The following is a 23,007-nucleotide window of genomic DNA, read 5'->3' on the forward strand; positions in this document are numbered from 1 at the left end:
AAGATAGCACAGGTCTGTAAGACATCTGATAAAGATCTGTTAAGCATTTGCTGTGTAAAAACATCTGATAAATGTCTTAGAAAAAGCATTTTTTAAAATCATTAACATCTTAAAGACATTGTCTAAACGTCTATATGACATAGGCGTATTGCAGAAGAGCAAACGCTCTAAAAAACACATCTTGCAGATCAACGTTGATACCGCAACATTTTTTAAATGTCTTGAAACAATCTTTCACATAACATTGAAAAGCAATTTAACAAAATATCACAACACATAAAACTATAATTATGTAGCATTAATTTTTTTCACTTTTTAAATGTTGTTATGATATTTTGAGACGCTTTTGCATTCATTTAGCATAATGTTATTTAAGTGTACGTTTTTTTTTTTTTACCTTTTACATCTCTCTATCATTAACGTTGTTTTAACTTTTTTCAATGTTTTTGCTAACCTTTTTTTACGACCATTTAGCATTAAATTGTTTCAACGTTTTTTAAATTTTGAAAAACTAACTGATGAGGATCGGTCACGTGACTGCGTAGAAATGATTAAATACTACGAATAAAAGTTTTCATTTATGGGTAGTTTTTGGGTTATATTAATTATTTACATGTCACAGTTTGTAGTAGCCTATGTCCTCATTTCGATATATAAATATACACACATCCGTGACTGCGCGCGCGCACTGGCTCACACTGAGGGTGTTTGCGGGCTAGTGCACAACTGCCGTGTTATTAATAGAGTTCGTCTTAAAAGACGGAAATTTAGACTTTTAATGAAGTTCTTCATGACGTTATAAATCGGAGTTTCATTTTAATACTGTCTGTGAAACTTTGGAGGAGATTGACAGAGTTTATCTGCGCTCGTTTGTTTCTAACGGTAAACACATTTAACATTTATATTTCATTTATGAATGTGGAAACAGCTGTGTATAGATCAAATCATCTGCCGAATGAATACATGTAAATGTATATTCATGTTTTTCAATGTTCTTATCATATACCTGATCTTGTTTTGTATAACGGACAACCCAGCTCGGACTTGGTGAAAAAAAACTTTGAATGTCTCATAGAAGACCGCAGCTCTGAACGACATTTTAAAGAGAGGATACTCTTCAAATATAAGGCATATTAAACATCCGAAGATGTGTTTACATAACGGATTTTCGCTTTATAACGCGATTTAGATTCAACATGACAAAATATGCCACACAACACTTTTATCTCATCTCGTAGCCACTGATGGTGATGGTGATATTATCTTTATTTTTACCAACACAATAGTTTGGTCGGAATGTAAGGTAAGTTAATACAGTATGTCTGACAGTATAAGCAGGAAGAGTGTGAGTAGGCTAAAAGAGGAAGATGACAATCAGCATGAGCTTTGCAGAAATAATCAGATAAATACTGAACTTAAACAAACGTGTGAAAAAGTGAAGCAGTTCCTCTGTTATTATGTGGAAAAACTAGAGACTGATGATGATGATGATGATGGAGTTTCGATGTAATACTGGACTCGAACTGATTTCAGAATCTCATCCTATGCTATGTCTGAAGCTATACGAAGTCGAACTTATAAAGTAAAGTCATAATTTTGACATAAAAAGCCGTAAATATGACATAAAAAGTTAAAAGTGTGACATGCCGACTCAAAGTTCTCTCTTAAAAAGTTGAAATGATGACATACTAACTTTAGACAAGACATCATTTGGACTTTCCATCTCATAATCATGACTTCATACGCTCTATTAATGTGTATGACGTAATGATGTCCTCCGGTGTGCAGTGATGTCAGTGCTGTGATGATGGCTCCGCCCCAGAGGAGGCGTTCCTTCGGCCCCGTCTCACCCAAACGCATCTACAGGAGTCTGTCCGTCAAGCTGAGGGGCGGAGCTTCCCACGGTGAGGCGGAGCATTCTGATTGGAGGAAGCGGCTGAGCAAAGGACCAGCTGATGTAACAACTGCACACACACACACACACACACACACACACACATTTAGAGTATAATATAGATGTCATGATGTTTACGTGTATGTGTGTGTGTGTGTGTAGTACGCGTGTCTGTGGGATGCTCTGGAGAGTGAAGACACCCTGGCCGTGCAGCACCTGTTGTCCAGAGAGACGGACGAGCGAGTGAACGCCGTCACTGAGTTCGGCCTGGTGCCCCTGGACGTGGCCGCTCTTACCCACAATGCCTCACTGCTGAAGGTGCTGGTGAAGGCCGGAGCAAAACACAACCCCAACTGTGAGTGACTCATTAGCTGTGTCTGAAACCGCTCCCTATCCACTGTATAGTGCACTATATCAGGTGTCGGCCATTTTGTAGTGGTGTCCGAATTCTGAGTGAACAACTTCATTCCCTACATTCGTTCACTTCTTTTACCCACAATCCTCTCTGAATTTGAGTGTACACTTGCTGAAGCACTATTTCCCACAATCCAATGCGGAGAGGGCTGAGCGTGAAAGTGCGGGAGCGAACATTTATTTCATGCTAGTTTTATTTTATTTTATTTTTTTACATTTGTATTATTCATTATTTGAATAAAACATATTAAAATATTGAGACAATATTATATAGATTCATTTTAAATGAAATTATGTTAATAATGTAAATTATATAGGTATATTGTTTTTTATTAAAATATATTTATTTTATTTATTCACAATTTAATGTGTTTTACTAACAGCCAGGTGTTTTAATAATTTGTGGCATTGTTGTTAAACTGCAAGAGATGATAATTTGGTGGATGATTTAAAAGTCAAAATTTACTGTATAACGATTTGGCTTAATAAGATAAAAATGTACAATGAATAATTAGGTTTTATGAATTCATTTGATTAACACCATTTTTACTGATAAATGTGTATTAAATAATAACCACATATACAGAATCCCCAAAAATCTGAATTTGGGGGAATTTTCATACGATCCTATTATTGTAAAAAAAAAAAAAAAAAAGATTATTTAATAATAATAAATGATTACGTTTAGTAGATCAAAGAACCCTATTACTGTTAAAATTGTTATAAAATATTTATATAATATTTATATTATATATAATGTTTTTAAAATATAAAATTTAAACCATTAAAAGTAAATCCAGACAAATTAAAAGGACAACACAATTTGTAAAAATAAAAAAATTCAACATAATTTAGTTAAAAATGAAGCAGATTTGACACTTGAGTGTGCTGATGAAGTATAAACGCCTCTCTTCGTCCCGCCGCAGTGAGCTCGTCCTCTGATTGGTCGCTGAAGCTGGATGAGCTGGTGTCATTGGCCGAGCAGAAGCTGGAGGAGTGGAGGGCGGAGCTTCAGCTCAGAGAGAAGGCGGAGCTTCAGTCACACGCAGACGCGCAGAAGAGCGTCGATATCTGGACGCAACGCTGTGAACTTTACCATCGCATGAGGGAGAGATTCCACTCGACAGGTATGAACACACACACACACACACACACACACACACACACACACACACACTCAGATGTCATGTGACTCGTGTGTGTCCCTCAGCTCCTCCTGGTCCTCCCGCTAGCGCCGCTCTGCTGGTGACGGGCGACAGCTGTGTGTGTGTGCGTGTCAGAGAGCCCTGCGGTCACACACACGGCCTCATCACCAGATACAGAGGTGAGATGCTACATCATTATCATCACACTGTCCCTGATGATGTCATCACTGACCCATCCATCTGTGTGTGTGTGTGTGTGTGTGTGTGTGTGTGTGTGTGTGTGTGTGTGTGTGTGTGTGTGTGTGTGTAGTTGAATGGAGCACTTCAGCTGGTTTCTATCCTCTGTGTGGAACTGGATTCATCACTGACAACAGAAACACAGAGTTCAGCATCACCGGACTGCAGACTGTAAGACACACACACTCATACACATGGCTATGTGATACACACAGACTCTGACTGGTGTGTGTGTGTGTGTAGGGTGTGCAGTATTACGTGCGGGTCAGTGCGTATAACATCAGAGGCTGGGGTGTGTGTGTGAGCAGCAGCCCGACGAGTGTCGCCCCCTCCAGTGAGTACTGACAACTGCAGACTCGTCACACAGAACCAGTTGCTTAGTTAAATAAACATTAACTGAAAAACAATAAAAAAATAAAAACTGGGTTGCCAAGGAACCGTTTCTCATTTTCATTTAGTTTAACTTGATGTTCTAAAATAACTATATTATATATATATACTATATTACTAATACAAACTAATACAAACAATATAGACATATATTTAAAAAAAACATAGCGCAACAATTTCTTATAGTTTTCAACAAAAAAAGAAAACACTAAAATATGAATTATAATAAAAATTAAAAATAAAAATTGACAAAAATTTTAACAATTTTTGATTACTAAAGTGAAAATGAAAAATTATATAATAACTATGAATAAAACTAATAGTATCTAAGTGATATAAGCAGAGCACTGTAAATGTAATTAAATAATAAATTATAATTAATATTAAAGTAATAAATGTTTAAATTTTATGAATTCGATTGATTCGACGTGCTATTTTATTTTATTTCAATTTATTTTATTTGATGAAAATGTATTACACCATTAAAACGTACTGAATTTGGGGGGGGGGGGGATAAAATAGATGTGTTAAAATTTTTAAAAAATATTAAAAGATTTAGAATTGTTAACATTTTACTGTATTAATAAATTGCTAAGTTTTATTCATTTAATTTATACTATTTTTTTTTACAGGTTTGTGTCCTTTGATTGATAAATTTCAATAGACGGTCAAGTGTGCATAGTTATGAATAGCATTTTTAAAAAGCATAATAATGGTAATAATAATTATTTTAATATTATTAAATAATTATTATAATTATCATTGTTAACATTTGAAAAAACACAATTACACAATTTCTAAAGTGATAAAGTGAAATGTACTACTTCTCAAAAGCTTGGGCTCACTATAATTTTATTTAAAAAGAAATGAATACTTTTATTCAGTAAGGATGCATTAAATTGATCAAAAGTGACAGTAACAACATTTGTAATGTGACAAATGTTTTCTATTTCAAATAAATGCTGTTCTTTTAAAACTTTGTGTTCACCGAAGTATCCTGAAAAATAAAATGTATCATAGTCTCCACAAAACCCTGAAGCAGCAGGACTGTTTTCAACATTGATAATAATCATAAATGTTTCTTGAGCATCAAATCATCATATTATAATGATTTCTGAAGGATCATGTGACACTGAAGACTGGAGTAATGATGCTGAAAATTCAGCTTTGATCACAGGAATAAATTACACTTTACTGTATATTCACATAAAGAACAGCTGTTTTACATTATAATAATATTTCCCAGTATTTCCCAGTATTTTTGATGAATTAATGTGGTTTAGTGAGTGTGTGACGGTCGAGTGTCGCCCCCTGCAGGCTGGAGCGAGTGTATCGGTGTGACGGTGAGACGCAGGGATCAGGCCTCAGCCGTCCGGAGGATCTCACAGCAGATCACAGATCCTGAGCTCCTCACAGGTACACACACACACACTACATGAAGAAACACACACCTCACTGGATACACACTGATCAACACCTGTGTGTGTGTGTCTCAGAGAACAGCAGCTCTGTGAGGAAAGTGTCTGTGTCTCGCGGCCTGAAGCAGCTCTTTCACTCCAGCCGGTTCGTCCGCCTGTTACAGAGGTGAGAAACACATCTACACAAAGAAGAAATCATGTCAAATACACTATATATGATGTGCACAAACTGAAATGCAGGCCTACATCCCGTCAAATGCAGATTTGTGTGCGTTTCCTCACTGTAAAGTCACTTTATATCAGCCGTTCTCCACCAGGGGGCGTCAAAACGACCTCAAAACATTTCAAATAAGATTAAAGGAGAAGTTCACTTTTAAAATGAAAATTCTGTCATCATATACTCACCCTCATGTTGTTTCAAAGCTGTATGAATTTCTTTCTTCTGCTGAACAGAAAGGAAGATATTTAGAAGAATATCAGTAACCAGACAGTTTTTGGGTCCCAATGACTTCCATAGTATATGATATTCTTCTAAATATCTTCCTTTCTGTTCAGCAGAAGAAAGAAATGCATACAGCTTTGAAACAACATGAGGGTGAGTATATGATGACAGAATTTTCATTTTAAAAGTGAACTTCTCCTTTAAACATTCGCTATAAATTTATATATTTCATATTTTATTATTAATTAGTTTTTGTGTCTTTGAAGAATTAGGATTCTCACAGTTTCGGAAAACCGTGATAAATGAGAAAGCCTCGTTTTAAAAGTGATTTCTAGACCTGAAAAAGTCATGGAAATTCATCAAATCTGTAAAACATGGGCACTTTTATAATGAATACATATTTTATAATGAGTTTAAAAATGTTTTTGAGTATTAAAATGTCATTTTTTAAAACATTTGAATAGTATTTTGAATTAGTTTTTATATTTATGTTTTCTGTTTGCATTTTAATAGAGAAAACACAACAAATTACTAAAACGTATTATTTTATTAGTTTTGGTTTATGTTTATATGTCTTATACATTTTTATTTTAAACTGAATAAAATAATTTAATTGAAGATGTTAGTTTTTTTTTTTTTTTTACATCAAGTTGAACTAAATGTAATTAAAAAATGTGACAATTTTTTTTTTTTTTTTATCTTTTCCTCACGTAAGAAGTGTCCATCATTTTTAAGAAGCTATTAGAATTTTGAAAACAAAACTCTGACATTCATAATGATTTTAGGGGCCGTGTACGACACCGTTTTCAACTAAAACATTTAAAAAGTTATGCGTTTTGGTCGTTCATTTACACGGCACCAGTGTTTTGGGGGCCTGAAACACAAACTTTTGTAAACCGGTTTCAGAGTGCAAGTTTATGAACACAATACTGTTATTGTCTCTGTGTAAACGCATGTGTATCTATAGGCACATAGTGTTTCTTTAGTGACAAACTGATGGCAGAATACTGCAGTTTTAGTAGTTTTCATGGATGCGTGTGAACAAGGATCATTTTGACAGCGTTGTCGTCTGTACACGGAAAATGCAAAGGAAAAACATTTCCATTTTTAGTGTATTGTCATGTAAACGAACACTTAAGAGTTGCTTCTCAAGCTTTTTGACTTCTAAAGTTCTGTCAGTGTGTTACTGTCATGTGTGTGTGTGTGTGTGTGTGTAGAGGCGTGTACCTGGCGTGTGTCTTCTATCAGAAGGAGTGTGTCCTGGTGTCCTGTGACGATCGGCTCCCTCTAGTGGAGGTTCAGTGTTGCTCCGCCTCCATCACACAGGACTTCCTGTGGTTCACTAAGGTCAGCATCACTCGTGTGTGTGTGTGTGTGTGTGTGTGTGTGTGTGTGTGTGTGTGTGTTTCTCCTGTGGTTCACTAAGGTCAGCATCACTCGTGTGTGTGTTTCTCCTGTGTGTCTCCTGCGTCTGACTCTCTCTCTCTCTCTCTGTGTGTGTGTGTGTGTGTGTCAGCTGTCATGCGCGTGGACGCAGGTGTCGTTCCTGCAGCAGGTGCTGTCGTCTTCATCGCTCTCCTCGTCTTCATCACTGCTGCAGAACAGACTGAGTTTCCTGAGGGCCGTCGCTCAGCTGCAGGTGCTGCTCAACACACTCCTCCATGCACTCATGCAGTTTTTTTATAGTTTTTGTTTTGCTATTGTTTTTTTAAATAAGTATAAAGTTTTATTAATTTTTATTTCAGTTTTAGTTGTTTTGTTTTGCTTTTTTATAGTTTTTGTAAACAAATCTATAAAGTTTAATAAATGTTTTGTTTTAGTTGTTTTGTTTTGCTTTTTACTGTTTTTTAAAAGTCTATAGTTAAACTTTTTTTTCAGTTTTAGTTGTTTTGTTTTGCTTTTTATAGTTTTTTAACAAGTCTTTAGTTTTATTATTATTATTATTATTATTTTATTTTTTTTGCTGTTTTATAGTTTTTGTAAACAAGTCTATAAAGTTGAATATTTTTTTTGTTTTAGTTGTTTTGTTTTGCTTTTTTACAGTTTTTTAAATAAGTCTATAAAGGTTCATTAATTTTTTATTTCAGTTTGTTGTTTTGCTTTTTTACTGTTTTTTAAATAAGTCTATAAAGGTTCATTAATTTTAAATGTAGTTTTAGTTGTTTTGCTTTGTTATAGTTGTTTAAACAAGTCTTTAAAGTTCTATAATTGTAAATGATATAATGCAGCTCATTTGTCTCGTGTGGGTCTCGTGTCAGGCGTCAGTGGGGTGTGTGGATCTGGGGCAGGTGTACTTCGAGCCGCTGAAGGACAGGCAGGGTAACGTTCTGCTGGTGACCCTGAGAGAGGTCACGACCCCGCTGACCCCGTCTGACCCCCCGCTGCACTGGGTTCCTGTCAGCACACTGGAGAAACACCAGATCCAGACGCCAATGCTCCCCGAACCCACCGCTGTCGAGCTGCTGACCGAGAGACTCGAGGTCAGAACACACACACACACACACACATAAAACCACACAGCTCATCTATCCAGTGTCTCCCTCTGCTGTCAGACATCTGTCACAGCAAGGGACGGATTAACATTAAAGAGACAGTTCACCGTAGTACGATGTACATTTTAGGACATCCTCAGACCTCAGACATATGAAGACAAGGCATCATGCCTCAGACTAAAAGGCATCAGTCATTGGACAAAACGGCATCGCGCCTCAGACTGAAAAGCTTCAGGTCTCAGGAAAAACAATGTCAGGTGTCAGGTCTCGTACAATTAGGCATCAGACGAAACAGCCTCAGACAAAAAGGCATCAGACATAAAGGCATCAGACGAAAAGGCATCGGACGAAACGGACTCAGACAAAAAGGCATCAGACATAAAGGCATCATGATCAGACAAAAAGGCATCAGACTAAAAGGCATCGGACGAAACGGACTCAGACTAAAAGGCATCAGACTAAAAGGCATCAGACGAAACAGCCTCAGACAAAAAGGCATCAGACATAAAGGCATCATGATCAGACAAAAAGGCATCAGACTAAAAGGCATCAGACGAAACGGACTCAGACCAAAAGGCATCAGACATAAATGCATCGGACGAAACGGACTCAGATGGAGTTTGGAGATTCGCATTGCCCCGCCCCATGTGACATCACATGTACGCGGTTCATAGCTCGAAAGAACGCTTTACTTGATACATTTCTGAAGTCTCTGAGGTTGATTAAAAACAAGAAAAGTGACAGATTCTTGAAATATTATGATGATATTTTTGACAATACCACTGATGCATAATGTTTCCTCTGTGTATGTCTTTTATTTATTTATTTATTTTATATAATGTGAAGCTTTACATATACTTGATATAATTTAATTCCTGTAGAAGTTATATGTCCTTTATATCCGCTTGTTATCTTATACATATTCAATAAAAGTAAAAAAAAAAAAAAAACGCTTTACGATAGTTTGCCAACATACAAGCTATAGTTGAAATATGTCATCTAACTTTTTAAACGTGCAAATAAAACTCGTGAAATGCATGTTCTCTTCTGCATACAGCATAATTAGTGTAACATTTAATTAAAGCATATATATATAGGCTATATATATTATATGCTTTAATTAAATGTTAAAACATGCACTCGTGAAATGCATGTTCTCTTCAACATAATATATATATATATACAGTACAGGCCAAAAGTTTGGAAACATTACTATTTTTAATGTTTTTGAAAGAAGTTTCTTCTGCTCATCCAGCCTGCATTTATTTGATCAAAATGTAATATTGTGATATATTATTACAATTTAAAATAATTGGTTTTAAATTTATTATACTTTAAATTATCATTTATTTCTGTGATGCAAAGCTGAATTTTCAGGATCATTACTCCAGTCTTCAGTGTCACATGTGACATCCAGTCCATCACATGATCCTTTAGAAATCATTCTAATATTCTGATTTATTATGAGTGTTGGAAACAGTTCTGCTGCCTAATATATTTGATGAATAAAAGGTTAAAAAGAACTGCATTTATAAAAAAAAAAAAAAAAAAAACAATTCTAATAATATAAATCTTCTGAACAGGGGCGGATCTAGAAAAATATTTATGGTGTGGCGAGAGGGGTGCAGGAATTTTTGAGAGGTGGCAACATATGGCAGACGTATATATACTGAATTTAATCACAGTTAAATTGGCCATAACTTTTAATTCCTTGCTGCCAACTGGGGTGATCCGCCCCTGCTTCTTTACTATCACTTTTGATCAATTTAACACATCCTTGCTGAATAAAAATATTGATTTATTTCAAAAAAAGAAAGAAAAACAATTACTGACCCCAAATTACTGACCAGTGTATATTGTTGTTACAAAAGATTTATATTTTTAAAATATTTGCTTTTTTTTTTTCTTTTTTTTTACGTTTTATTCATCAAAGTATCCTAAAAAACAGGTTATGAAAAAATATTTAGCAGCAGAACTGTTTCCAACTTTGATAATGAATCATCATATTAGAATAATTTCTAAAGGATCATGTGATAGACTGATAGAGTAATGATCCTGAAAATTCAGCTTTGCATCACAGAAATAAATGATAATTTAAAGTATAATAAATTGAAAACCAATTATTTTAAATTGTAATAATATATCACAATATTACATTTTGTTTCTGTATTTTTGATCAAATAAATGCAGGCTTGATGAGCAGAAGAAACTTCTTTCAAAAACATTCTCTATAGCATGTATCCCATATATCCCCCCCCCAAAAAAATTGTATATGTTTAAAAAAGTTTGGCCTGTATATATAATATATATAATCATAGGCGTCGATTTCGGAGGGACGGGGGGGGGGACGCGTACCCACCAGATTTCGTCATGAGTCATTTTGTACCCACCACTTTTAACTTCCGTCCATATTAATTTGACTTTTGGTTCGATTTCTTTTGACCGTTTTCAGTGGTTGTGAGGAGCAATATGAAAGAGAAATTTGGTAATCATTGTCTGACCCAACAAAAAAACATTATAATATTCATTTTATTTTATTTTCCGTGTTTGCATTTATGAGGGAAAAAACAACGTGACAGTTCTCGGTTACAGACGTGAGCCTCTGAAAGCGGCACTAAAAGACTGCTTTAAAACTTTCACAGAGACCTCAAACAGAACAGCTGCCTTTCTTTAAAGTGAATTTCGTTTTGTATTAATTATATCTTAATTTTAATCAATGTTTCATGAACCAATTGCCTGGATTTAATATATAAAAAGTAAATATAGCAGAATCATACGGTGACGCATTGCTGCCACATACATATTATTTTTTCACCTCAATTATGTCTAATAACGAGATCTTATGTCGTTTTAAAATAACGATGCATTTTAATTGTTTATTAATTAACTAGTCTTTTCTAAATCAGTGTAGGCTGCCTGCATACATATCTCCATACATCTCCGCTGTAATGTAGCCTAGATGCGCCTTTCATACAGACAGGATTACATAATCAGATGGTAGCTATACCGTATTTGCTTTCGATTGGATTTTTTTTCGTTGGTGGACATTTTTTTTTAATAACTTTATAGTTATATTTCTCATGTCTGTGCGGCTTGTCTATACACTGTTTGTCAGGTCATTTTTGAGGCGCGCTCCAATACACAGAGATCATGAAAGCGCGCCCTGTTCATTTTCTTTTATTTTACAAAGGCACACCGTTTTCTTGTTGTTGTGAGTTTACACAAATAAAAGTAGTTGCGACTGATGTATTATTATTTTCTGTATGACCAGAAATGGAGTATTTTAAGTTGTTTCCACTGTTGATAGGAAAATGCGAGTGATGGCACCGGCGCCTCCATCCATGTCATAGTGCGCGCTCCACACTCCGCACAAACACTTGGATATGCGCTTCATAATAGCAAACATTTATCTAGGTTGACGTTAGAGCGAGCGGCCATGCCAGACGGATAAGTCCTCTTCATGTTTAACTAATCAAATTCTGTTGCATTTTATTGCGTCAGTTTGAAAAGGGCGGCTGAAACACTTAGCCTATACAGATAAACGCCCAACGCTGGTGTTTTTCTTTAAAGGCAGGGTAGGTAGAAATGGTCTAAAAATTCTATTTTTCAAATTTGTTTAAACTTTATGTACATATCAATACATAATTAAAATGTAAGTACTCTGAAAAAGAAAGTATCAAAATCGAGTGTCTGTAGACCTCTCACGACTGTTTTAAAGACATCTCATTATTTCCATTCACTCCACCCCCTCATTTCTGTGCTTCTTCCAAAGCCACGTCCCCAAAACACATGAACGCGCGACTCCGACCGCTGAGCTAGAGGACGCATTATTTACCTGAGACAAGCGGAGGGGAAGGGGCATTTTTTTGCCTGGTTTGCCTTCACTAACTGCTTATGCCGGTACTGTAAATTTAGATTGCTCTTTCTCTGCCATTGTTTTGGTATTCCTAGGTTCAGTGCCTTCTTCTTCTTCTTCGATAGATTTTATTGGCAGCTTGCAAACATAGTGCATTACCGCCATCTACTGGACGGAGGTGTGATCAGGTTCCGTGCCTCTCGCACTCCTCAAATCAAACGGTCGCGCGCAAGTGGGCAGGTGCTGTGTGGCAAAAGGGTGGTTGCCATGGTTGCGAGAGAGTGACAGTCGCCTAAGCTAATCCTTTGATTCGTCCCGAATCGAAATAATGAGCTGTGTTTAATACAGATTAAACGGTCTAGAGTCACTTGATTTTTATACTCTTTTTTTCAGAGTTCTTACATTTTAATTATGTATTGATATATATAGAAAGTTTTAACAAATTTGGATCTTTAATTTTTAATAAATCCTACCTACCCTGCCTTTAAGCAAATTCGTTTAGGATTTAAAATAAATATTGTTTATGGGCTAATTAATGCCACAATAATTTGTTTATTTTATTGGCTAATTGTATTTTTCATTTTTGTTTTGCATTGAATACCATTGAATATTTTCATTGAATATTTGCTGTGCACCGCTATGCCATCCTCCTATAGAAAGACACGTTAAGAGCCACCTATTTTCTTTATAATAAAGGGTTTCTATGGAAGGAAAACGCTTAACGTATAATTAAATGCATTGCGTTCATATTCTTTACCACTGAAGCTTTTTCTTTATTATAAGGGTGTATTATTCCATTAATAAAGGACTGTTTATAAGGTGACAATCCATTATACATCTTGAAGATTTTTGTATTGTATTATATCTTCTGTTATAAAGACGAAGATTGACATTTCGTTAATTAAACAAAATAAGAACACAATGTTGTAAAAAATAAACAACTTAGGCTATGTTCTGTTAGATGTGTTTTGACTACTTTTTGTTTAATTATATCTCTAGGTAATGAAGATATAGCCTATTAACAAAAATAAATCTTATTAGGCCTATATAATATATCATATTAAAAAAAAAACTTGTATATAAAATATAAAATATAAAAAAGCCTATATAAAATATATTTTCAAAAACGGCCTCTTTGATTAATTTTTCATGATTGGGGGCAGCTACTATTTGCTTAAGCTTTTTGAAAGTGTGATAAAGGCGCGATAGGCTGTCAATTTCATGTGGATAAAGGCATATTTTGTACATGTCCTTATAAGGGCAAAAAATATGTCGTTTTAACAACATAACATCTCGTTATTAGGCTACGAGAAAAAGATGTCGTTTTAACGAAAATAATATGTGGCAGCAATGCGTCACCGTAGAATCACGACATGGAGGCGTCGGCGAGTGAACTGGAGATCGTCTCATAAATGAACCGAAACTCAGCATATAATGCACATTCACATTCACAGTGTATATAGACACATTTAGACGCATTCATAATCATTACTTTTACGAACGAGCGGAGCGGAATATTCAGAAATGCTCTCTCCACTCACGAGCTCTGATCGGAACAAACCCGAACCTCACTGTCTGCTAAACTTGCGCAGAAACATCAAAATATAACCAGCTTTTTAAAATGTTTTTTAAACACTATTTTAGCACAAATTATGAGCTTATTGGCGATTTTTTTTTATAATTATTGACAAAATTCGAATATAGTAAAAGTTGTTTTTTTTTTGTGTGTGAAAGTTCTGGGTGGGCCTGTTGGAAAGTGGGGCCGTGCCTGAGCTACAGGACAACGCCTTTCAAAACAACCTGCGCGAAAGAGAGAAAAAAATGAATGCGTCATCGTACCCAGCCCTTCTGAAAATGCACTTCCGAATGCGTCGATCTCTGTCCCCAGCACATTTCAAACCAAACTGACGCCCATATGCTATGTATATATTATATGCTTTAATTAAATGTTAAAACAGTGTTAAAATCCCTGCTTAAAATCCCTGCTTTATTGAAATGTTACACTAATTAAGTTGTTTACAGAAGAGAACATGCATTTCGCAAGTTTTATTTGCACATTTAAAAACTTAGATACCATATTTCAACTAGCTAGTTTGTATGTTGGCAAACTATCATGGAGTTAAAGCATTCTTTCGAGCTATGAACTGCGTACATGTGACGTCATATGGGGCGGGGCAATGCGAATCTCCAAACTCCCTCTGAGTCCGTTTCGTCTGATGCCTTTTAGTCTGATGCCTTTTCGTCCGATGCCTTTTTGTCTGATGCCTTTATGTCTGATGCCTTTTTGTCTGAGGCTGTTTCGTCTGATGCCTAATTGTACGAGACCTGACACCTGACATTGTTTTTCCTGAGACCTGAAGCTTTTTCAGTCTGAGGCGCGATGCCGTTTTGTCCAATGACTGATGCCTTTTAGTCTGAGGCATGATGCCTTGTCTTCATATGTCTGAGGTCTGAGGATGTCCTAAAATGTACACCGTACTGGAGTCATTCATCACGACTTTCTTTGAAACACAAAAGAGGACATTTTGAAGAACGTTGGAAAGCAAACGACTTTGGACCCCATTGACTTTCATTATATGGACAGAAAAACCCACTGAGATATTTTTCTCAAAATTTCTTTTTTACATGAATACATTATGATTAGAATGATCATTTTTGGCTGAACTGTCTCTTTAATGGAGCTTTCTAGTTTTATTTTTCATTTTATTTTTAGTATTTTAGGACTGCCAAAGTTAATGCATTTACTGATATAATTTATAAATGTTTAACATCTAGTGGAATTATAATATGCTGTTATTTATATTCTAGGTTTTTTTGTAGTTTAACACAGATGGGTTGTAAAGATTTCCATTTTTAATATACCATGGCATGTGTAAAACACTAAATCTAAAAGCAATTTGTCACCATTTATGTTTATATTTTAGACAATTTTGGAGTCATGAAAGTGTAATTTAGTGTAATTTCACTGGTTTCCATTGAACAAAGATGCTTTAGTTTCATTTTAGTCTTTGTTCATGTTGAGTTTTATTCCTTTTCATTAGTTTTATTATCAGTAACTGTGTTCACAACCCATTTGACTTCTGTAAAGGGGATATTTAAAGAGAGAATAAATGTGGGCGGGACTTGATGTAATCATGATGAGCTGATTGGCTGGTGGAAGTGTCTGTATAGGAAGGTGGTTGATAAATAAGAGTGTGTGTGTGTGTGTGTGCAGGAGACGCTGGCGTATCACCACAGGAGTCAGCACAGAGCTCAGTCTGGTCTGTATGTGTGTGTCCTGAAGCTCTGCAGCTCCGTCAAGCAGCTGCGCGTTCTGGTCTCACACAGATTACCCAGCATGCCCTTCTGCTGCCGTGTCAGGAACCGGCCACACGTCACACGGTAACACTGGAGCACTGATTCACCCACACACACTCAATGATGCTGTCTGTGGAATTAACCTGTGTGTGTGTGTGTGTGTGTGTGTGTGTGTGTGTGTGTGTGTGTGTGTGTGTGTGTGTGTGCAGGGAGGAGTGGGCGTGGCTACAGAGGCATGCAGTGGGCGGGGCCTGTGGGAGTGATGACGCTGTGATTGACAGCTCAGGTGTTGAGGACTTCGTGAAGGAACTGAGATCTGCAGTGATTCAACTGCTCACCAAACTCAACGTCCCACTGGAGCGGGTAACACAACACCAGCAGATCCGGTTTATTGAGCTACCTGGCAACACTAACAATGAAAAATGCATTTGTTACAGTTATTATTCATATTTGTTAATGGTAGTTAACACAAATACAATGTTGTGCATTGTTTGTTCAGATTCATGTTTATGTTTGGATTTGAATAATGTATTAGTAAATGTTGAAAATAACATTGAGATTAATAAATGCTTTAGTTCATGCTAACTAGTTAAATAATATTAATAACTGGAACATTATTGTAAAGTGTTACCACACAGCAAAATCCCCAGTGTTAAATTAACACTCTTCAGTGTATTAACACTGAAGCAGTGTTGAAGTTAATGAAATAATTAAGTTAACACTGAAGCAGTGTTTAAGTTAATGAGATAACTAAGTGATTAATTAAGTGATGATTGGCCATTAGTGGTGACACCTGATGTTAATAAACAGAATCATTGAAGAGAAAAAACAATAACAGAAAAAAGAGAAACACAAGAACTACTGACTTCGAGTCATTACACATTGTTGCACTTATTATTACCAGTTTGACTTTATTTCTGTCATACATCCACAAAAGTTCTTGAGATTCAACAGAAGTTTAGACGTTAATGTTTTATGGAATTTCTTTTCATGTCACCATTATGGTGGTCAGTGTTTGCTTTAGTTGGGCTCTTGACACTTTCCTTTTTAAACATTAGTATTTCTCTGGCTGCTCCAACTCTGTGTTTATAAAGCATATGTGTTGAGACAAGAGAAACTATGACTTTGGCTGTGTTTCCTGAAAGCATCGCAAGCCTAATTTGATTATATAGACCATTTGTTGCAGTTGGTTTGTGATCAAGTTAAGCTTAAGATGCTTTTGGAAATGCAGCCCTGGTTATGTTTTGATGATGAAATTATTCACTGATCTTACCCAGCATTATAAGCTGTTTATCCAAAAGTTTGATAAATTTTTCACTACAGTAGCTACTTCCTAGCCTGGCTCCGCCCTCCTACGTACTTCCGCTCAATTTCATTTTCCTTCAGTACTACGTCTGGGACTGCTGTATATTCTTAGGTTTCCAGAAACAAATTTTTTGTAGGACCAATCAGCGAATAGAGGGAGTGGCTGAGAACGATGACGTTGATGTGATCACACACATGACTAGCGTCGGCCAATAGTGAGCCTACGTGTGACGTACAACACACAGACGCGCTGCTTTATCAAGACTCGAGGAAGAGAGAGAAGGAAATGAATAGTGGAATAAAGTCGGTTTTTTGTTTTTTTTTTGCACAAAAAGTATTCTCAGTATTTATAAATATAAAAGTATTTATAAACTTTATAAAAGACAGACATCTTATTCTAAACATAATCCTCTGATCATTCGGACGACCTCACGTTAGCGATTGGTTATGGCAGATCCTGAGAGACTCTGGGCAGATCCAATAGTTTTGAACTTTAACAGAGAACCTGCTTTCAAGGAAGTAAACATTTCTCAATGGAGCGAGGCCAGACTCTCTGTACAAATGAAATGTACGAGAGTCTGGTAGAACCAGGCTAGCTACTTCCAGCAATGTTTTAGAAATATGAAATTTTTAAATCACACACAGACATCAAGAATCTACATATGAATCTCAACAATGGTGACAATTAAACAAATGCTTCATGTTGCAGTGCATGATGGGAGCCACCAATCAGAACGCATCAATGGCTCACATCATGCATTGCAGCATGAATAAATTATGCAGCTGAATTGTCCTGTAATTTTCATAGTTTTTTCTGTTTGCTTTTATTTTGCTATTGTTTTGTTCTGACTTTAGTAGCTTGTTTTGTGATGTTCAGAGTTGATCTGTTTGTCACTAGTTTGTTATTGTCACCATTGTAGAGATTCATATGCTGATTATTGATGTCTGTGTGTTTAAACACAATACCTTCTTTGCACAAAGTATTTTCAAAATTTTTCATATTGCTGTTGGACCTCAGAGCTACAATCACCAATACTAAAACGAGACAACAAGCATATAGTTAATAATTTAGACTCTGAATGACATCTGTGAATCAGGTCATGATAATGCCATTATCATCAAAACATATGGTGAGCAGGTCATGTTTTCTCTTGCAGTAACAAATGTGCTTTATAAACACAATGTTGGAACAGTCAGAGAAAACTAATATTAATAAAATAAAAAGGGTCAAGAGCCCAACTAAAGCAAACACTGACCACCATAATGGTAACTTGAAAAGAAAACTTCCATAAAACATTACCGTCTAAACTTCTGTTGAATCTCAAGAACTTTTGTCGATGTATGACAGAAATAAAGTCAAACTGGTAATAATAAGTGCAACAATGTGTAATGACTCGAAGTCAGTAGTTTTTGTGTTTCTCTTTTTTCTGTTATTGTTTTTTTCTCTTTCCGTCAATGATTCTGCTTATTAGCATCAGGTGTCACCACTAATGGCCAATCACTTAATTAATCACTTAGTTATCTCATCAACTTAAACACTGCTTCAGTGTTAACTTAATTATCTCATTAACGTCAACACTGCTTCAGTGTTAATTTTTTAACACCCTGTAGTGTGCACACATATGTACACTGAAGAGTGTTAATTTAACACTGGGGATTTTGCTGTGCAGTTACTTCAAAGAACTTAAATGAATCAGTGAATTGGTTCACTTCATAAATCTCTAATTTATGAAAGCACACATGAACACACACATGAACACACAAACACACACACACATGAACACACACACACAAACACACACAAGTTCATTTTAAGTTCATGCTAACTAGTTAAATAATATTAATAACTGGAACTTTATTGTAAAGTGTTACAATAACAAGTGTTACTTCAAAGAAACCAATTCACTGATTCGTTTAAGTCACTTCACATGTTCTGTTTTAAACTAAATGTTTAGTTTAATACTGTGTTTTTTCCTATGTGTTTATTATTAATTATATACGTGTCAAGCGTCACACATCATGACATCAACCTCACGGATTGAGTCACGTGCACATGCTCTGTGAACCGGTTCAGATGAATCATTAATCTGTTCAAAAGAATGATTCGTTCACAGTGTTCATGTTCTGACTGAACTGATCTTCAGCGAATCTTTGAGATCAGTGTGAGATGTTTCAGTTATTGAATCATTTCTATCATTACGAAAGTAAAACTGCTGATGTTTTGGAAAGACGTTCATAAACAAACCACAGCAAAAACTCCAGTGTTAAGGTAACTCTCCTGGGAGTTTATTTGACTCCACACTCAAGAGTGTTCAAGGAACCGTATGTAAGATTGTGGCCAAAACTGGTACTGCAATCACTTTCAAATTACTGTAGAGCGGTGTATCCCCTCCCCCTCCCCCCTGACTCGAGGTTGCCAGTTAGGCTGCAGGATTCGATGACCCACCTGCTCCATATGCGCTAACGTAACCTTACTTTGCACGAACATGCATAACTTTGTTCGACTGTCATGAATATTTGAAATGTCCATTTACATTAAAGGGATACTTTAATGTAATGTAGTTACATCGTGTACTAAGACCGACAGGCTACTGAGTTGGGGACTATTATCAGGCGGCATGCGCTGCGTCATATCATTACGCCTGCTTCACCCATGGTACGGCAGTAAAGTTTCTTGATTATTACGCAGGAATGAGAGTATAGGTCCTAGCCATATCAGCCTAGAAAATCGCAACTTTTCATTTTCCGTCAGTCTTAGTACACGATGTAACTACAGAAGAGTCAAGATTTAAATAGGAAAAATATCGAAACTCTTTGTTCATTTTTTTGAGAGAGATGCTAATGGTCTTGTCCGGTTCAATTCATTATGCTAAGCTATGCTAAAAGTGGGACCCCCAGACCCGGAGATCGGCTGAATGGATTCGAAAACGGTAAAACTCAACTGTTTAACTCTGGGGGAGTTGTAAAATGAGCCTATTTCCAAAAAAAGTGGAGTATCCCTTTAAGTACAAGTTAGCCAAACATAGATGAATCTTAACTGTCCAGGAGAAAATAAGCAACGTTGGCGTCTGTCTTCAAATTCTTCTCCGTTTTCAGCCGTCTCCATCTTTCAAAGGCATCTCCTAAAAAAATCCTTGTTTTATTTCGGACTTTGTCACGACGTATTTCGGATTCATAACGAGGTCTTTTAGGTTTCGTAACGTTAGACATTTTTTATCCGACACGTTTGTAGCTGCAGCTGTGGTAACTAGAGCAGAGCTGGCAACCCGGATGCCGAAACACTACTGACTTCGTGATTGGTAGATAGTTGGAGGGTGGCGCTTCAGGCCAAAACACAACATGACAACATCAACATCAGTTGAGGGCTGCAACTTCACTTTTTAAATGACAATATCCTGGCCGTACTACTGTTGTCAGTGATATTAGTATTTGAAATGAACATGATTTCTTAATGTCTAGTGACATATCAGGGCCATTTTATGATTAATTGAAATACATTTCTTATATACGGTTCCTTTAAAGTGCTAAAATATGAGTGTTAAATTAACACTGAAGAGGGTTAAAACTAATGATCTAATTAAGTGATTAATTGAGTGTTTATTGACCATTATTGAAGACACCTGATGTTAACAAGCAGAACATCACATTTAATTATGGAGATCAGTGTCTGCTTTAGTCGGGCTCTTGACCCTTACATTTTTAACTTTAGATTTAGTTTGGCTGCTGTAACTGAGTTATAATATCCAGATGAACAAAGAGAAAAGGTGATCTGATGGTGTTGCTTATGTTTTGACATAATCATCATTTGACCTGAATCACTAAACTCATTTAGAGTCTAATCACTGATTTAGATTGTAATGTTTGTTTATTGTTGATGTGTGTGTGTGTGTGTGTGTGTGCGTGCGTGTGCAGGCGTGTGATTACCGCGTGTACACACAGGAGCTGCTGCAGGCGGGTGATCATGTGTCTCTGCTGCTGCTGCTGCCGCCCGGCGAGGACTTGAGCCGGTGGACCCTAGAGGCCGAGGTGGAGCCGCACGGACTCACGCTCCCACTGCACATCTTTGAGCTCGGTCAGGAACTCACACTTTAGTGCCTTTAAAGAAAGAAGAATTAAAACTATTTAGGTTAAATATAATCATAATACTGTTTCATTGTACATAATAATAATTTGTAAAAATATACCAAATTAAAAATATACATATTTCATATAGCGCCTTTAAAAGTAGCCTCTTAAAGCACCTAACAACCTTAACAATACAAACAAATACAAACTAATGAAAATACATAAGCATGCAATAAATACAATTACATTAAAACATAGAACAATTTAAAACACTTCATGAAAACAAAAAACAATCATCTAAATGCCATTAAATATAACATTTTACCTCCAAAACCCATAAATTTGGCATTCAATTTTCAATTATTTGACGTAAAAGACATTTTTCAGTGTATATTGTAAGGTAATAGTGTGTGTGTGTGTGTGTGTGTGTGTGCTGCAGTGCACCTGTGGGCATACGAGCATGATCTGCTGTCTCAGTTCTGTGAGCTGTGGGTTCGACTGGAGCTGGAGGTCCGTCTCTCCCAGCAGGCTTTGAGGGAAGCGCTGGACAGCAGTGAAGTGACGGAGGCCACGGAGAGACTGACTCACGTCACACAGCTCGCACAGGTGTCTGTGTTTACCTGCTCTCACACACACACACACACACACTCACTCACACGCACACTCACTCACTCACTCACTCACTCACTCACTCACTCACTCACTCACTCACTCACTCACTCACTCACATGTCACTCACCAGTGTGTGTGTGTGTAGGGTTTGTCTGCGCTGTGGAGAGAGCGCCGCTGGCTGATGGATGTTATTCACACACTTCGCTCCAAGAGCTCTGAGGGAGCGGTGCCTCTGGGACGGGTCATGACCTCGCGACCACCAATCAGATCAGCCGCTGCGGAGGAGGACACGCCTCCTACACACACACTCAGCACAGGTGAGAACAGTGACAACTGTTGATTCTGCTCCAGCAATGAAAACACCTGCCAGTGATTCATAAACTGCTTCATCAGCAGCAGAACGAGATATGAGTAAATAACTGAATGAGTTATAGAACATTTCTAGACCTCAGCATGATAATTGGATAATTAAGTGATTAATTAAGTGATGATTGAGCATTAGTGATGAACATCTATTTCGATTTTTTTAGTCTTTTTGTTGCAAAATGGTCAAAAGAAACGTTCAGTCTTCAAGCTTTCAATTACTGAATCACACAGACAGAAGCTGATCATCATTATAAAGGTTAAAGGTTAAGAAATGAAAGTTTAAACTCTTAAATACTAACAAAGAACGTTACGTTTGCATTATTTCCAGCAGAGGGCGAAGCTCCGTCCTGCTCTCATCAACCTGAAGAGTCAGAGGTCACCCACGGGGTCACCGCCTCACCCTGTTCCCATGGCAACGACCCTGAGGTCTCCGCGACCCCTGCGGCTGAAGGTCACGACCTGCCATCGGAGATGATGGACCTGTTCGAGTGCCTGGATCTGCTGGGAGGGAGTCTGTCAGACCTGGACCTGCAGGATCCAGAACCGGTCCTGTTAGACGAGGACGGCACCGCTCCGCTTATGGGACGTCCCGTCAGGAGCCTGGTGGAGTGGGTCAAAGGTCACACTCACTGATGGAGTCAATCCCAGATCCGGTCCACGTCTGGATTATTTCCATATCTGTATATATCTGACAGAATATATAATATATATTTAATAATGTTATCATGAAAGAATATTATTAATATATATCAGCAGACTGAAAATCAACCAAATCATCTGTAACAGAATCATTTAATGTGCAGAAAAGCGTCCGTTACAGAACCTCTGCACTTTCTATGTACTGTATATTTATATTGATATAGATATAGGTCTGTTTGTGTCTCATTATGACTGTTTTGGAAAATTAATAAATATAAATCATCTTCTCTGTGAACAGATCTTGTTTAAAAATAAAAATAAACGAGTGCTGCTTTGTTTTCCATAAAGTTGTTTTATTTAATATCAGAACAAGTCAGAAACTAAATGCGCTTGAATGATTACTACACAAACAACTTACAGTGTACTCTAAACAAT

General features: G+C 36.6%; 1 protein-coding gene across 2 annotated transcripts; it reads left to right on the top strand.

Moving 5' to 3' along the window:
• The first annotated feature begins 726 nt into the window (after nucleotides 1-726).
• On the top strand, nucleotides 727-22,894 carry LOC311286210 (ankyrin repeat and fibronectin type-III domain-containing protein 1). Of its 2 annotated transcripts, none has more exons than XM_084402326.1 (18): nucleotides 727-882; nucleotides 1,789-1,957; nucleotides 2,057-2,249; nucleotides 3,235-3,435; nucleotides 3,519-3,632; nucleotides 3,764-3,861; nucleotides 3,934-4,024; nucleotides 5,398-5,496; nucleotides 5,577-5,664; nucleotides 7,158-7,287; nucleotides 7,457-7,579; nucleotides 8,199-8,420; nucleotides 15,503-15,669; nucleotides 15,795-15,948; nucleotides 20,803-20,962; nucleotides 21,395-21,561; nucleotides 21,713-21,884; nucleotides 22,262-22,894. In XM_084402326.1, exons 2-18 carry the CDS (start codon nucleotides 1,805-1,807, stop codon nucleotides 22,564-22,566), a joined length of 2,637 nt encoding a protein of 878 aa, XP_084258452.1. In that variant the 5' UTR covers nucleotides 727-882; nucleotides 1,789-1,804; the 3' UTR covers nucleotides 22,567-22,894. The 2 variants fall into 2 exon arrangements, with proteins under 2 accessions (XP_084258452.1, XP_084258453.1); XM_084402327.1 differs by having other exon boundaries at nucleotides 22,265-22,894.
• The last annotated feature ends 113 nt before the right edge of the window (nucleotides 22,895-23,007 follow it).

This window comes from Rutilus rutilus (assembly GCF_951802725.1).
Source record: "Rutilus rutilus genome assembly, chromosome: 1".
Classification (NCBI taxonomy): Eukaryota; Metazoa; Chordata; class Actinopteri; order Cypriniformes; family Leuciscidae; genus Rutilus; species Rutilus rutilus.